At 40.5% G+C, this 17,898-nt stretch overlaps 1 protein-coding gene across 6 annotated transcripts in view; it reads left to right on the top strand.

Moving 5' to 3' along the window:
- ccdc88ab (coiled-coil domain containing 88Ab) overlaps positions 1–17,898 on the top strand; it is a 68,126-nt gene that overhangs the window by 28,073 nt on the left and 22,155 nt on the right. For all 6 annotated transcript variants that reach the window (XR_004335888.1, XM_032541286.1, XM_032541283.1 and 3 more), the window contains exons 5-18: positions 4,119–4,177; positions 5,283–5,366; positions 5,608–5,748; positions 6,742–6,914; positions 10,613–10,694; positions 11,094–11,252; positions 11,736–11,882; positions 12,047–12,191; positions 12,777–12,955; positions 14,468–14,605; positions 15,587–15,770; positions 15,929–16,059; positions 16,721–17,014; positions 17,550–17,732. Coding sequence is in view for 5 of the 6 variants with exons in the window: in XM_032541286.1 (XP_032397177.1) it covers positions 4,119–4,177; positions 5,283–5,366; positions 5,608–5,748; positions 6,742–6,914; positions 10,613–10,694; positions 11,094–11,252; positions 11,736–11,882; positions 12,047–12,191; positions 12,777–12,955; positions 14,468–14,605; positions 15,587–15,770; positions 15,929–16,059; positions 16,721–17,014; positions 17,550–17,732 (2,099 nt within the window). In the remaining variant the exon portion in view is untranslated. The remainder of the gene's footprint in view (positions 1–4,118; positions 4,178–5,282; positions 5,367–5,607; positions 5,749–6,741; positions 6,915–10,612; positions 10,695–11,093; positions 11,253–11,735; positions 11,883–12,046; positions 12,192–12,776; positions 12,956–14,467; positions 14,606–15,586; positions 15,771–15,928; positions 16,060–16,720; positions 17,015–17,549; positions 17,733–17,898) is intronic.

Genomic DNA, 17,898 nt, shown 5'->3' with positions numbered 1-17,898 from the left:
ACTCTCAGATGCAATTTAGATTTTTTTTCATACATACATACATACATACTACTACATACATACATACATACATACATACATACATACAAACACACATTTAAGCATAAATATTGGACATATGGATGATAGAAATCCAAATGTAGTTTTAGATAAAGGCATCTCACGATTTTCAGAAATCATTAAACTTTAGCAACAACTAACAACACAAACATATGTTGACAGCTGACAGAAAGCAAACGTGTGTGTGTTGTGTGTTTGTGTGTGGGGGTGTGTGTTTGGGTGTGTGTGTGTGTGTGTGTGTGTGTGTGTTTGTGTGTGTGGTGTGTGTGTGGTGTGTGTGTGTGTGTGTGGTGGTGTGTGTGTTTTTGTGTGTGTGTGTGTTGTGTGTGTGTGTGTGTGTGTGTGTGTGTGTGTGTGTACCCATTGTTGTGGTGTCCATTGTCCTCAGTAAGAAAGAATAGAATAGACAGGATTGTTTGTGGGAACTGAGAAGATGTAGCCAAAGGGCCATGTTGGCTCAGTTATGAGATTGAAAGAATGAATATAAACAGGAGAAAATGCCACTTTGACCAGTATGTTTTTTTCTTTTGTATTGTATCATTCTTTTTTTGTAATGCTCATCTTTAGCTGGCTGTGTCAAGGCAGACTGTGTAGCGTGCACTGTTGCTGATGACGCTGACCTCAGCTCCAGGCTGTCTGTCTTTGATGTCACTTGACACTGTTTGTCTTATGAAGCACAAATGCCCTGAAATAATCTGAAAATAAGGTTCAGCCAACTCTGTCCTCTGCTCCAGTGAGATGGGCTGAATATACTCTGGCATGCTGTCAAAGCAATATCAGATGGCTTGTACCAGTCGCATCACTGACATGCAAGTCATCGGGTCCTCAGTGACTTTTTCATCATGGAAGAAGAGAGGGTTGAAGCAGTTGATTGCACATGTACACAGCCACACATTTGTTTTAGTTTTTTTATTCACTCACATCCTCTCACAGATAAACAATGGCATTGCAGGAAGAAGGGTTAGTCACTGTCCGTTTGGCCTCTTGTTTCCTGCAGGGAGGATAAAGCAGGGAGGAGGGACAGGAGGTGGAAAACGAGGCCTAGATGAGTGAATGCTGACACTCTAAAGGCGCAGATGATTTGTAACAATGTTGAAGGAAGGAAGGAAGGAAGGATGGGTGGATGGATGGATGGATGGATGCGTTTAGCTGAAAATAAACGGATGGTTGAAAGGAGTATAAGAGGGGAGGATGAGAGGTAGGGAGAAAAGATGCGGCTAGCAGAGAGACTGGTGCGTCTCCTTGAAGCATCCTTTCTCCTGCTGTTGGAGGGAGATTTCTCTTTTCTGTTTTCAACCTTGTGTCTTTTCCTTCCTCCTGCTCTTTCTCACTCTTGGTTTTTCTATTTCTGTATCCATCCCTTGTGTTTGTGTTGCTTGTGCTCTGTGGTGATTTTCCCTTTTTTGCCTCTTTTCCTTTCATCTCTCCCTCTTACCGTTTCTCCCTCTTGTTCCCCTGCTCTAGCTGCATAAATTATTTATCCTATGAGGGTTCTTATCTTTGCCTCAGTAGATGAGCTAAATCCCTTCCCTGAGTCGAGTAGGTTCCTATGGCTCTAATAATGGCTCCAATAGTGTACCATTAAGCCCTGCAGCTGCGAGCGAGAATTACGTTTTATCTATCGTCATCCTTTTAGGCCCAAATTTGCTAATATTCTCTCTATAGGCTTAATATGTCTTTTTATATCCTGAATGCAGGTGCTAGTGAGGAATTGTCTAGTGCTGACTAAGCACAAAACAGTGATTGATAGCACACCGTCAAAGCATGAATGGAAAAAGGTTTTTCTAAAGTGGATAGATAAAATGCAAAAATCTCAGTCTTCCATTGAGTTGTGTCCTAGTTAACAATCGTAAAGCCATGTAATTCATGTCTTGGTGCTACTTTTTATAATCAGTCCATGCAGGTGCAGTTATTTCAGCAAGTTAGTTATGACTGTTGCAGGAGTGGACCTCAATAAGACGCATTATGCTTTAAAATAAGTAGTTTGACGTCTGACCACGGTCGAAGACAAAGTGTATAGTTGTTTAAAACAGCCACACTCAAAGATGCAATAATTCTGTGGATTTTATATTCAGCCATTCATAGTGTTGCACTCAGTTGTACACACACAAAACTGACAGAGGTAGTTGTGTAAAGAATGATAAAAGTGATGTCTGAGTGTCTGTTTAATCCAAAAGTTACAGAAATTGCGATTTGCAAATTGTGATATCCTACTCAATCACTGGAACGTTTCCCTGAGGCCTAGCGAAAACAAATTCACCATATTTCCTTGGCTGCTGTACAGAACTAACGTAATTACATCTGAATTTCCATATCACGATAGACAAATCCAAACATTATCCAGTCTTAGTCCTAATCACATAGAGAGGAAAAAGACTGCTGCATAGCCTCAGTTTTCCACCAGCTGTAAGGCAAAATAACATGCTGTGACATCACTGATTGGGCCATGGCCAAAAAGTACAACATGGTCAAAGTTTCAGTCTAGAGAGCAGCGCAGCAGCAGGTTTTTTTCCCCTTATCAGTGTTTGTTTGTCATGTTAAACTCCTGGCTTGGGCCTTTGATCAAGTATTAACTATCATGAGTATATTTAGGGTCCAACACCTATAAGATGATGATTTAACCACATCGTGACAACATGGAGGTCCCGATTGCTAAATAACACATTGACGTGTGTGTCTCTATTGATTCAACAGGAATGAGATAAGGGACATTGATTCGGGTGGAGGAGTCTGTAAAATTGATGGATAGATCCTCTGTTTTAGCATACTAAGCTTTTCCATAGAAACAGCCTGGTCGTCTGTTTGCCATTCACTAAATTGGTGCTTTACACAGACAACATGACTCCTTTCTCCAGCATTTGTGATAATGTTGAGAAGTAGTTTTATTCATCTCTTTTGATTTTTATTTAAAGTCATTTGGAAAGTTGAACAAAGCATAAAGTCGTAGATCAAAATTGTTTTCCAGTATGCCTGCCATTTAGCTGTTCCTGCTGTGACGATTGGTCTATTAAACTGGGAGGCAGACCACCCTATACAGAAAACATGCTGTCACTAATCTGGATTTATTATTATTCGAGCCGGACAGTGTTAGCACTCACTACCCCCTGGGCAACATGATGAGCTGGCTTATCTCTCACACACACACACACACACACACACCCTGCTCCAAATGGGTAGAACACACAGTCCTAGTATAGACACAACTTGCATATACCATACCACTTAGTCAGTGTAACACACAAAGGCACCACCTGGTTTACTTCTGTTCAGCAACAAATCCCACAGATGAGCTCAGACCTGTTGAGCATGCTAGCAGCTGTTTGTGGTTGTCAGTGGTTTCTGACAAAATGTCTTAACATGTGAAAGAGAGCTGTAAGTTCATCCTGCCAGATCTATACACTGTGGAAAACGTTGTGGCACTGTTAGTAGATGAAGGCGTTTTATTAGGGGGAAATTGTAACAACCTAGGAATTTAAGTTTATTGGTATGCTTAAGTAAATGTGGGATAGATGGAGGATTTTTCCAAGGTGGCACCTCAAATATGACCTACTAAATTTGTATTATTATTTTTTTAATTGGAAAATACATTGAACAGAGCAGGCACGCAAGGAGTAAGACGCAACCTGCCTAGAAGTCACCTGCTATAATCTATAAAGTTGTATAGCTCTAACGGAAAAAAATGGCAATGGTTAATTACAAAGCGCTTTGTAAGACTTCATTGTAAAGAAGGGCTTTACATTTGTAATCAAGTCAGTTATTTCCCTTAATCAATCACCAGATCTTTCATTTTGCGGTAAAGTGCTTGAGGCAACGGTTTCTACAGCTATCAATAAAACCCATTAATGGAATTTATTCATTGACCGCTGTTTGTTTTGACTCCTTCTTAAACCACAAAATCTGATTGAACAGAATGTCATACAAGACCAAACAGAAACAAGACTACATTTAATGATTGCAAAGTATTTGTTTGTCATTTTGTTTGGTGTCTCATGCAGACATACATACTTTATGTGGTGTGGCTGTAGTCATACTCTATCTTTGTGTTTTGTTTTCTTCAGAGCAAGGTCTGGAGGAGATGAAAAAACTGTTGCTGCTGCTACTAGGCTGTGCTGTCCAGGTAAGAGCACAGTTTAGTCCATTTAAACAGCTGCACACTTTGCAAATGTGTACACTATGTAGGGCTGGGCAATATATCAATGTTATATCATTATTGCGATATGAGACTAGATATCTTCTTACATTTTGGATATATCGTAATATGTTTAGTGTTGTCTTTTCCTTGTTTTAAAACCTGCATTACAGTAAAGTGATGTAATTTTCTGAACTTACCAGACTGTTCTAGCTGTTATATTATGTACCTTTACCCACTAAGTCTGCACGTGCATTTATCAAAAATCTCAATTGTGTAAATAACATTTTGCTAAAGCACAAATAGTCAACCATACAATGTTGTCGCAATATCGACATTGAGGTATTTGGTTAAGAATATTGTGGTATTTGATTTTCTCTAAATCGCCCAGCCCTATGTGTTGTTTTGTTGTGAAGGTTTTCAACTGAACTAGTTACTGAAATCGTCATTACTTTTATTGGCCAGCTCGTATTTAATTTCAAAGTCTCCATTTGGTTCAGCCTCCCCGGATTTCAGCCATAGAAAGCATACCTCCTATGGGGAGATGCTTAGGCTTACCATCACCCACCATTAGCATTCCATTGACTACCATTCATTTTGGCGTCACTTTGACAGAGAATAACTTTACATCTGAAACTTTATTTGTCCATTTTTTTATTCATAAAGAAACACGACAATGTATTGAAGGCTCCATTACCTTGTATCACATGTTATGGCTCTGACGTTTTTGTAAAAATAGGCTAACAATTGTGGGATAACCATGCAAATTTCTGTCGCATAGTAGATGAATTACCATATTGTCAGGTAAAGCTTGCAGACAGTTTCATCATCGGAAAATTGCTTTTTATTGACTTCACTGGTCTCCGTCAAAGTCTAAGGCATCAATTTGTCCATTCCTTTCACTGTCTATGGTATTTATCAGCTACAGCTATGATCGTCAGTGATGGCAATCGACACTCGGGTGGAACCACTAATCCTCCTTAAAGCTTATATCCAGTACAAAAAGAGGAACATGGTCTTTGTCTGATCTCTTGAACGTTAGAAAATTGTCTTTCTCCATCTCTTCTCGCCCCCCTCCCACCTCTGTTTACAGTGTGAGAAGAAGGAAGAGTACATTGAGCGTATTCAGACTCTGGACTTTGACACCAAAGCTGCCATAGCATCCCACATCCAAGAGGTATTTCTTCCATAGAAAACAAAACTGGAGAGAATTATGAAATTTAACTTCCTAGACCTCCTTTAACTCAATTACCACTCAGCTTATGGACAATACGCTAATATTGGAAAAAAACAATTGATAAATGTACCAGTCTGACCAGGTGTAATGAATGCAAACTTTAAAGGCATCTTTGAACAGCATTTAGTCATCTACATCAGGGGACAAAATCTTGTTATTGATGGTATTATGTTGATTTTAGGTGACTCATAATCAGGAGAACGTAGTGGACATGCAGTGGTTGGAAAGTGGGGAAATGCCTTCTGAGGACCTGGACAGCCTCTCCAGAAATCTGGCTTTTCATCTCAAACGCCTGGTGGATGAGAGGGACACCCAGCTGGAGGTAAGGGCGTGTATAAAGTTTGTTATAGCTTTAAGCCTTGTCAGAAATTATTTTTATTTCTAAAGCAACATAAGCCAAACAGAAATAAACAAGGCAGCGCAAAGGACAACAAGGAGAGTGGACTATTTTGTGAGTTTTTGTCATGAGCAGATGCGTGTTTGTAGATGTTTTTTTACAGTTCTACGGACAGAACTTTCCTAATGAAAATGATAGGCCACTTATAGTCAGCACTACAGTATGTGGAAACTTTGCCTTTTTTGTTGTTACCACAAGAGAGCAGCCTCAGGAAGGTGTGTGTGTGTGTGTGTGTGTGTGTGTGTGTGTGTGTGTGTGTGTGTGGGTGTGTGTGGTGTGTGTGTGTTGTGTTGTGTGTGTGTGTGTGTGTGTGTTGGTGTGTGTGTGTGTGGGTGTGTGTGTGTGTGTGTTGTGTGTGTGTGTGTGTGTGTGTTGTGTGTGTGTGTGTGTGTGTGTGTGTGTGTGTGTGTGTGTGTGTGTCTTTTTAAAGTATGTGCTTCATTACATTAGTTCCCTACCCATAGGGTGCAGATGCCCGCAACTGATATAGCCGATCATTTTGTGTGTGTCAGGGGTTCTAATAGCCTCCAGATTATCACTGTGTAGTCCAGCCGCTCTCAATTAAAGTCCCATTTCCTATCACGGGCAGTAGATCAACATAGGCTGTGTGGGACTGTGAATGTACTTTTTGCTCTAATGCCTGTGTTCTACTTTTGCATGGTGGGGGTGCTATGGATGGATCTCCTCTTTTAATCCAGTCCATGCTACTTCTATCTTTGCCATTGTAGGATAAAAGCAACATATACAGATTCACAAATTATGTTCCTGTTTTAACACCTTTTGTAGTGTGTTTTTTTTCCCTGAGTCTGGCTTTGAGGAATCAAGTCAACTCACACAGCCTGACTTCTATTGATGGGCTTCTGTATATACACATCTAGAAATCTCACTGCTTGCTCTCTTTTTTTCCCCCACATGCAGACTATAGTGGAGTTAACCCAGGAGAGAGACTGTGTACAGCTGTCTCCACTGGCTCCCTGTCCAACCCAGTCTCCCGGTGACTCCCCCAGTATCAGGAGGACCGAAAGCCGACAGCACCTCTCAGTGGAGTTGGCTGATGCCAAGGCCAAGATCAGACGCCTTCGACAGGAACTGTGAGTGCCACGCCGTTATCATTATAGAAAATACTGAAATTGGGCGAAGGGGACAGAATGCAGGAAACAAAAAAAACTATACCTCCAAAGTCCGCCATAGACAATCTTAAGAACTTCATACAACTACCAGTCCATATTTACAATTAAATAAGATACAATCACATGGCAACTAGTTGCCATTTTTGCTTCTTTTACTGCCATCTGTTTCAATCTAAACTTGGAACTCATAGTCTGATATCGTCATTGGCAGTTCTTTGATTTTTAAATCAATGGGAATCAAGGCTTCTGTCATCAGTGTTCTGTAAACAGTTCACAGTGTCTATACACCCTGGTTATGAAATTTCTTTCACCTTGAATTGGTCAGTGGATCTGATTTCCAGACAAGAAGACTATTCATCACCTTAGCAAGTAGAAAATGTATTCAAACAAGTCCTCCATGCTAATTTTAGCTCCCAGTGATCCTAATGATTTGGAAAAGGCCTTAGGTCACATTTGAATGCTGTATCATTTTGCCCCTTTTTATTTAGCAGAGCACATTGTTTTGTCTCCTTTGACCAATAGGCAGTGGCATGTGTGAGGGCTTAATGCAAACAATGTATCAATTATAACTCAGAATTGAGTTCAGGTCACTCTCAGGCATCTCTTTATTGTTGTACTTGTGCTGGACAGGTCTGACATTCATTACTGTAGACATCTCCCTTATACTTCCTTGACCTACATTATGGCGATTTCTTCATTTGATCTAAATGGGGCTACAGAACAACACCGGGCAGACCAATGAGTTATTGTGTTTGTTGGTTGCCATAGTATTATTTACTTGTTGCTGTGAATGGCCAGAGACAAAAAGGGCTGGAAGGCAGTTCGAGCTGATGTGGTCTGGTCACATGATTGCAGTTTCTTCTCTAAGGCAGAATGGGAGTGTGTTTATTGTGTCTGGGTGCATCTCTGCATACAAATATGTGTGTAGATCAGAGCTGGGGGTTATGGTTCAATGTTCCCACAGTGGTCTGTTTGTTACAGCTACTGAGTCTTGGCTGCTTCTCCTCCTGTTCAAACTCAGACAGACATTTATATATGGAACACACTTAGTCATATTAGATCTGCTTTTTCTTAGTGAGTCTTTACTGAAATCCTTGGTAAAAATATTTTGCACTGCTTTCTTTCATCTGTCTCTAAATGTCTCTTATTGCCTTTACATATATATCTTTTGTTTCTGGTTTTTTTTCAGCAGTCAGGGATATTTCACAACATAATTTTAGCATTGGCAAATCTTCACCCTTTAACTGTTACTAATGTCTGGGTTTGGGGTCAACCAGCATCTACAACTTGAATGCCAGTAGATCAGTAACAGCTACACATCCTCACTAACTCACTGAGATGAAAGGCAGGAAGGTTCTGTTATGCTGTAATTGGTTACAACCAAACGTAATGTGCACATGTTGTTCTAGACTGATTGTTAGTATTTTAAACCAGTCCGCTGTATTGTAATCCTTATTTATGAAACGCATGTTTCTGCATTAATTAAGACATTATAAACATTATTTCTTTATTGTAGAAACACTCATTTATTGTAGGCAAAGGAGATTCTTTTTTTCAATTCGTCATGTTTGATGATGTTTAAAAAAAAAAAAAATTACTTAAAGTACAGGTACATCCCAATGTTCCGTGACTTACTATTATAGTTAAGAAACAGTTCAAAATATTACAGAGGAATATTTAGTAACTATAGTGTGTGTGTGTGTGTGTGTGTGTGTGTGTGTGTGTGTGTGTGTGTGTGTGTGTGGTGTGGTGTGTGTGTGTGTGTGTGTGTGTGTGTGTGTGTGTGTGTGTGTGTGTGTGTGTGTGTGTGTGTGTGTGTGTGTGTGTGTTATATATATATATAAATAAATATATATATATATATATATATTTTGTTTTATTTTTTTTTCTTCTCATTCTTCATTGTTGTAGCTTCATATTTAATGTGTATGTATGAATGCTTTTTGTTGGTTCCCAGATAGACAAGGATCTGTTTTTGATAGGGCAAAGATTTAGGCTTACAACCAAATATTAAGATTAGCGTAAGCAGTTAGACATGTACTGACTACGAATAAGGTTGCATTTGTTTCTTGGCTTTTCAAATATAGGAGTGCATACTGGGCATGTTAAACCATTAACATAAGCAGCAGAGCCAGCTGCATCCATAATATGATCCCCAAACTAATCTGCCATGCTAGAGTTGACAGGTGTTTAGAAAAGGGGAGTTGCATGGGGACGGGAGGAGCTGCAGGAGGTGAAGGGGGTGAAACTGATGAAACAGAAATGGGTAAAGTAACATTGGGCCTGCATATTGACTTCAGCTTCCCAAACTGTGGGAGGAAAGAGGATATAAATGAAAGAAAAGAAGATATATAAATAAGGCTGCCTTTTTTCTTATTGAGATGCACCAGAGTTTCCAGAGAGCTGTAATTAAATAGGCCATCAGATGTTCAGTGGAGTGGTTTCATACACACCACACAACACACACACACACACACACACACACACACACACACACACACACACACACACACCAGCATCTCAGGAATGCAGTAATTTTCTTTCAAAGCAGTTTGACACATTCTCACTCTATGATAAGAGCCTGGAGAATTTGCGCGCACACACACCCACACACACACACAAATGCACATAGACAGCAAATGTCAGGCTGCCCTATTTTGCTGTCACCCAACTGTTGAGAGGGAAACAATTATTCTGTTTTGTACCACTTGCACAACCAAAACTTTATTCTCTCCTTTTCTGATCTTATGTGTTGTAGATGTTTCTCCAGAATAACTGTTTGAGCCTTAGGGGGCAGATTTGCATATATTTACCCCTGAAGTAGTCACAGGGTACTATCTTTTCTTCAGTTGTTTTTAGCTGCTGTCTTGTGTGTTATGTCGAGTGTGAGGTCTAACAGAAGAAGGTTGTTTATTTGTAGCCAAATTCAAGGAAGGACACAGAAAAGACAGTGTGTCCTGAGTCCTTACCATCCCAGTTCGGACTCCAGACACAATAGGCTATTTTTACATAAGAAAATGGGTTGGTGGGTTTATTGATGTCTTGAAACCAACATTTGAGTTGCTGATTTTTATAACATGCTAACAAAGGCCTTTGATGCCTAATGGAATGTTGCGTTTGCTATGTTTTAATGCTGACTCAATAGCCTCCAAATGGTAAAGTAGGATTGCTTTTAATTATTTCTAGTTGAGCCTTTAGTTCACACTTTAGTATGACTAGTAAGCCAGTTTAAAGTGGATGCTAAAAATGTATACTCTTGCATGATTAATAGCAATCATTTACTGAAACAGGCCAGACTATTAGCTGTTATTATGTAAAATGTAACTATTCTGTGCAACTATGTCAGTAGGTTGCTACCATTAAATGATTTAGCTGCAAGCTTTGAAATGGAAACGGCCTTAAAGGACTCTCCTTGTCTGAATTGGTACACACATGCATGCACACTTTAAGACAGTGTATGGCTTAGGCCTAATCTTATTCACACAAGCAGAGACACATAACATCATATTTTTCTTGCTTTTTTGCTCCAGAGGAATCTGTAAATTACTCTACCTCCTGGCATTCTTTCTGTCCTTCCTGTCTTTAGGTTACATCCTCTGGCCTTTTTTTTCTCCATTTTCTCCTTTTTTAACTCATCTCCCTCCCTGGCTCTTTTTCAGAGAGGAGAAGAGTGAGCAGCTTTTGGACACCAAGCAGGAGCTTGAGAACATGGAAGTGGAGCTCAAGAAGCTTCAGCAAGAGGTACTGCAATAAGTCACAGCAATCCTCACACCTACACAACACAGAAACATACATATGATATCCTCTCCCTTTCACCTAATGCTCCCTCCTCTTTTTAAGTACATTGTCTTTGCAGTGCTGCAAGGCTTTAATCAGCTCGCTAGTGACTTAGCTCATTAAAGGCTATTAGAGCTATGTTTAGTCGAGCAACAACCTTACATGGCTTTTGATTTGGAGTGTGCGGCAGGCTGACTTGCTGGCCAACAAATGATGCTGTAAACAAGGTGGATGAGTTCACAGCATTGTATTTCTGTTTACATACTTTGTTAATGTGGTTCCTCACTTATCCATACACTTGTACATATGCATATCCACAAATCCACATGTTCATGCTCTATATTTGGCTGTCAACTCCTCCAGAGCTACCAGTTACTGTCGGACGCTCGGTCGGCTCGGGCCTACCGTGATGAGCTGGACGCACTCAGAGAGAAAGCAATCCGTGTCGACAAACTGGAGAGCGAGCTGAGCCGGTACAAGGAGAGACTTCACGACATTGAGTTTTACAAGGCCAGAGTCGAGGTACACAACTGAACACACAGAGCATTACATCAATCCATGAAGACAGTGTTCCTTAAAGGACACCCCCGGGATACATTAAAGGAATCCGCTATTCCTTCAAACGTAAAAAGTCTCAATAATAATAGTTCAAACTGACCTTGTTATTAACAGCATGCAAGCAACCTGTGACCAATATGCAAGCCCCCAGCGGCTGTCTATACGGCATAATCTCATGACTTTATATACTTTATAGTTGTATATTTAACTAAATATAATATTGTAGATAACCCTTTGTATTTGGAGCAAACCTTTTTACAAAGATCAAACTTCTTTTCACCACTGCTTATATTATTAATACGGTTTCTATTGATTGTAGTTATACTACTGATATTAAAAGTAATAATAAACAATGTCTTCTACAAAATAATGCTTTTGTACTAGCTGTAGTGTTTTATGTTTTGTTGTTTTAACTTGTATTCTCTGCTGCTGTGGTGGTTTCTGTAGGAGCTGAAGGAAGACAACCAGGTCCTGTTGGAGACTAAGAGCATGTTGGAGGAGCAGCTGGATGCTAGCCGTACCCGCTCCGACAAACTGCACCTCCTGGAAAAAGAGAGTCTACAGCTCAAATCCAAGATCCACGACCTGGAGATGGTGAGATGACAGGTTTATAGATCTGTGTAATGTGTGTTGGAGCTGGACAAGCTGGGGTTCAAATCAAAAATTGGGGTCAGAAGCAGGGGTAGAAAAAAAAACATGGGCAGTAATTTCAGCAGTCGTGTGTTGATCATTTATCTATATCTCTCTGTCATCTCCAGGAGCGGGACATGGACCGTAAGCGTATGGAGGAGCTGCTGGAGGAGAACCTTGTGCTTGAGATGGCCCAGAAACAGAGCATGGACGAGTCCCTGCACCTGGGCTGGGAGCTGGAGCAACTATCCAAGACACCAGATCTGACTGAAGGTAAGAAGCAGATGGAGCCAAGGATATTTCTAAAATCAGAGAACGAGAAAAGGTTTCTGTATTTTGACCGAAAGTTAAAAAATGGAAAAAATAGGAGTGTTAAAGAATTGCAAAGAACAGGACATGGAGTTCAAATATCATCCAGTTGACAGTAATCTGAGTTTAACAGGTTGAAGACTTCAGAAGGCCAAAGCACCTGGCTTTACTTATTGCCTCTTGACTCTAGCATCATCCCCATGGCCCTTCTGTAGTTGCCAGCCTCCACTCTGTTTTTCTTTCCACTCTGTTAAATCCTGTAATTATATTCAGTGGCTCTTGGATAATCTGTGCATTTTGGATTATAAAAGCTGTTAAAAGGATTAACTAGCCGGGGATCTAAATAAAGACTTTGTGTTGTGTGTTTGTTAAAATTACACTTTAAAAGCTTTAAGACATGTGAGGTTGGACCCTTGGGCTTTGTCTTTATTTTTTGATGATTTATTACTTTTAGAATTGGAGCACTAAATGTCTAAACAGAACTTCATTTGTTAGTATTTGTTAAACCATTGATGTATAATCCCCATCTTCTTACTGTCATTAAATTAGCCCCTCAGAAGTCCCTGGGCGAGGAGGTGAATGAGCTGACCTCGAGCCGCCTGTTGAAGCTGGAGAAAGACAACCAGACCCTGCTGAAGACTGTGGAGGAGCTCAGAGGAGCAGCCAGTCAGGACACAGTGACAAAGCTGGCTAAAGTCAGCCAGGAAAACCAGAGACTGAACCAGAAAGTAAGCAATGGACTGTGTATTTTAGTGTTTTTTTTCTAGGTAGGTTAGTCTCACATTGCCCCTCCTCTAAAGCGTGCTGAAGGAGGGTCTGGCCACTCCGCATACAGCAGCATTTGGGATGGGAGTAGGCCTGCACGATTTGTGAAAAAATATAAATCATGATTTTTTTGTTTACAATTAATTTCACGATTCTCTACCACTATTTTTTGACAACAACAAAACAAATTTGCAGTACCAAACAGATTTTTTTGGCACCTGTAGAACATTGTGCATCACCACACGCCTGTAAACATAGAGGCTTCAATGAAGAGAAGGGAGAGTATTGCAGCATTGTACAGTCTACGTTTAAAACTAACAGAAGAAAGTAGTAGCATTTGTGATGCAGTCAACTCGTAAAATTAAATGAGAATCAAAATAAATGAAAAAAATTGAAGTTATTTAAAAAATTTAATTGTGAACAGGGTGAATCGAGATCTCGATTTTATAACAAATAATCTTTCAAGATGGGAGGAAAACGTGCTCTGGTTTAGTTGCATTTCTTTATACCAATCGCAAACGTCATGGGCGGTGCTAAGCTCCACACAGAACCACTGCAAAATAGCCTCGGTAAGGAACTTGTTTTGGTGGACCTGTACGTTTTAAAAGTTGTATTTAGTTGTGCAACAGAAAACGTGAAATGAACAAAATTCCAACACAAAGAATGTGGAAGGAAATGGTCATTGGAGAGAAGACCGGCGGAATCGGTACCTGAGCAATCCTGGAAGTGAAACGTTAGGGTTAGGTTGACAGTTTTTCTTCGAGAGAAACATACATTTCCTCATCTCTTAAATGCTTGTAGATTTTTTCCAATACTAAAATACTTTTTTGTAAATTTCTTTTTTTTAAGTGTTTCACTTTGCATCTTCAGTTGGAATTGCAGTTTAATTTTCTGCCCCTCATCAGGGTCACCAAGATTAGCATACAGGACCAGCACTCCCACAGTCATGATATATCACCCCACCACTTAAGCTTCAGGCCTTTTCACACAGTGACAGTTGGAAATAAAAGAAGGAGAGAGTGTAAAGAGAGAGGGGATAGGAGGATGAAAGCAAAGCTGTAAATCCAGACAGCCCTGGATTGCCTTTTCTTTTCCAGTCTTTGACACCCGAATGCCCCTTGCTAAGAGAAGTCCCTCAGCTATTTTCAGACACATAAGCCTCTCTCTGTGCTCTCTGAATAAAAAGCATAAAATTGTGTTTTTCTCTCACAAAGAGAAAATCAAGAGTGAGAAATGTATTTCCGGGTGACTTGAGCCCTAGAGCCAAAACATATTTAAATGTGAATGCAACTCCTGGTAGACTTAAACAACAGAAATCATGGATCAATATTGCACCGGCTTCTTTGTGACTGGCAATCACATGTACAATATTTTACAGACATTACTGAGCCATAGTCACTGTTTTGTCATGAACACTAAGCAGAACATTAAAACCCAGTCAAGATAGCACATCTTCATTAAATCATTGTTTACAGTTGGAGCAGCTGGGGATTGAACGGACAGCAGACAGAGAGTCGCTCCTTAGTGCTGAATCTCTCAGTACTGACCTGATGAAGGAGAAGGCTTTACTGGAGAAGACTCTGGAAACACTCAGAGAAAACTCTGAGAGACAGGTACACACTAATACACACACATATTTAATTTGGGAAGTTCGGACCAAAACCAGATGGTCACTTATTTTTTCCCTTATTATTTGAATATCAACATATTAGGCCCGTTGTGTTCAAGATGGCAGAAAAAGTTAGTGCATTTCACCTAATGTGTTATGTCATACAGACCAACTTCTCTAAGAATGACTATAATCACATCAAGCATTCATGTGCTTTGAAATATAGTTAACAGTCTGTATACTGGACAAGCATATGGTCGGGTACACCAACACATTTAAACAAACCGGGCTTTGAGACTGTGCGTCACACACGCTACTCCCTACAAAACCAGTATTGATTCTCGTTCCAGGAAGCTCCAAGAAAATGACTAAGCTGTGTAATTTACCAAAGTCTGTGCAGCGTTTTCCTGAGAGAAATCTTTGTGCAATTGATTTGGCTTAAAAAAAAACTATTAAGTGGAACTACCACTGTTTTATTGATCACACAGATTTCTGGCACTCTGTGGCCCAGATGCCGTTGCTCGCTGTGTGTCTGCAGGGACTTTGTAGCTGTTAGATGCAAATTTAACACCTTTGATTAGTTTAATTATCTGATTTGTAAAATCCGCCTTTGATGAGACAGAGAAAACGCAACACGCTGCGCTCACAGATTACTCTGAGCAATTTCATCCAGTTGTTGTAGACATAATGAAATATAACTAATGCAGTGCCAAAACATATAATTTTGAAATGAAGTGTAGTAGTAGTTTTTCTTTTTTAGTCCTTTTTATAGGCTGTTTTGTGTTTCTACAACTTCAAAACACATTTTGAAACCTTTGAACCTTAAACATTTTAGTTTAAGGTTCAAAGGTAAAGGATACCTTAAACTCACCACCAAACTTAATGAATACCCATATAGCTTACTGCAATCAAGTTGATGAGTAAATCACTTATATTAGACATGACCTCTTAGTTTTTCAATGAAACTCTGATGTGTGTTCTCCAGCTGAAGGGCCTGGAGCAGGAGAACAAGCACCTGAGCCAGACGGTGTCGTCCCTGCGTCAGCGCTGCCAGGTTGGTGCCGAGGCCCGGGTCAAGGATGTGGAAAAAGAGAATCGCGTTCTCCACGAGTCCATCTGCGAGACAGCTGCCAAACTCAACAAGATGGAGTTTGAAAGGAAACAACTACGTGAGTGACATGTTATGTATACACAAACATGTGTTTTTTGTTCATTACAATCAGTATTTTGACAGCTGCGTTTTCTACACATACTAAGTTCCTTGTTTCTTGTTATTTTGAATATGCGTGATCAACATTTTGTGTGTTTGTTATTTTTTTTTATGCAGGTAAGGAGCTTGAAGTGGTGAAGGAGAAAGGTGAGAGAGCAGAAGAGTTGGAGATTCAGATTCAGAAGCTAGAAAGGGACAATGACAGCCTGCAGAAGAAAGTTGCCAGCCTTGGAATCACCTGTGAAAAGGTGTGGTGCATTTTGTTTTCTACCTGATTTGTAATTTGTCAGTATGTCTGCATGCTCCGTTAGTCAGTCGGTGTACGTTTCTCCACATGGATCAACTTTAATACCCTTAGTTTATTGTTATCAAATCAGATGTGGAATATTAGTCATTTATTATTGTAATAATATTCTCCAAATCATTTAAGTAAACATTACATACAAAGTAAACTGTGTCTTGAGGTTGAATAGCTTTGCTATGAATAGCTGTTGTATCTCTCATTTACTACTTGTGTTACTTATGTACTGCATAGTTACAATTTGGAATTGGATATGACTACAGAGAGTTTTAGGCTGCTATTACACACAATCAGGACCAGCTTGGTGTTGTCGGACAAACGCTTTACTCCTCATCTTCATGCATCACTTGTGTGTGTGTGTGTGTGTGTGTGTGTGTGTGTGTGTGTGTGTGTGTGTGTGTTTTTTTGGTTGTGTGTGGGTGTGTGTGTGTGTGTGTGTGTGTGTGTGTGTGTGTGTGTGTGTGTGTGTGTGTGTGTGTGTGTGTGTGTGTGTGTGTGTGTGTGTGTGTGTGTGTGTGTGTGTGTGTGTGTGTGTGTGTGTTGTGTGTGTGTGTGTGTGTGTGTGTGTGTGTGTGTGTGTGTGTGTGTGTGTGTGTGTGTGTCTGTAGGTGTCTTCTTTGGAGAAGGAGAACACTGAGCTAGAGGCAGAGGGCCGTCGTCTGAAGAAGAAGCTGGACACTCTGAAGAACATGCCCTTCCAGCTGGAGGCTCTGGAAAAGGAGAACTCGCAGCTGGAGCAGGAGAACATGGAGCTTCGGCGCTCAGCAGAGAGTCTCCGGTTGGCGGGGGCTAAGGCCGCTCAGCTAGAAGCTGAGAACAGGGAACTGGAGAGCGAGAGGAGCCAGATGAAGCGCAGCCTGGAACTGCTCAAGGCCTCGTCCAAAAAGACAGAGAGATTAGAAGTAAGACTTTAGCCATGCCAGTTATACATTCCGTCACTGGTTGGTAGTAAGACATAGTTAAAATGCAAACATATGCGGCAAGAAGCTTTCTTTAAGGAATAAAAAGTGGACTACTGCTTTAATCTGCACCAGTGGTGCTTATGTGTAAAGCCACCTACACATGTTCAAAGGTAAAACCACAAAGAAGGGTGCAGGGCATATTGCAAGCACAGAGGCAAAGCGCAAGGGTAGCGCTTACTCCGAGTGGTCTCCACTGCTCTCCCTATGGGATAACAATGGCACAGCCAGCACAGAGCGATTTTTCACCGCAGATCATGTGTAAGCGGCTTAATTTACGGAGACAACAAAGTTGTGCAAAAACAGCGTTCTGAGTTAGAGTTAAAGGCACCTTACACATTACATTTTTATGATTTATTGTCACTAGTGAATACTTTTACAGGTACGTTACAGGGGATCTGTCATGTAATGGCATCAGGGAGCAGCACAACTAGTTCATGGATGCTTTTAATATCCTAATCTGTCTTTCCTCTCCCAGGTGAGTTACCAGGGCCTAGATACAGAGAACCAGCGCCTGCAGAAGGCTTTAGAGAACAGCAGCAAAAAGATTCAACAGTTGGAGGCAGAGCTGCAAGAGGTGGAGACTGAGAACCAAACCCTCCAACGCAACTTGGAGGAGCTCAAGATCTCCAGTAAACGCCTGGAGCAGCTGGAGCAGGAGGTAGGCAAAAAAATAACTTTTTCACATGGCTTCATTCAGTAGCAATAATCACGTGCTGAAATGTTGGAATTGGCAGCCTGAAAAATAAAAACTAAATTTTGATTCAGTTTAAGACATTTTTGGACTGCATTTTTCTCTGGAGCACAACAGGTACAACAAGTGTTTT

Source organism: Etheostoma spectabile, chromosome 17 (genome assembly GCF_008692095.1).
Source record: "Etheostoma spectabile isolate EspeVRDwgs_2016 chromosome 17, UIUC_Espe_1.0, whole genome shotgun sequence".
NCBI lineage: Eukaryota > Metazoa > Chordata > Actinopteri > Perciformes > Percidae > Etheostoma > Etheostoma spectabile.
This window is presented reverse-complemented; position numbering and strand designations above follow the sequence as displayed.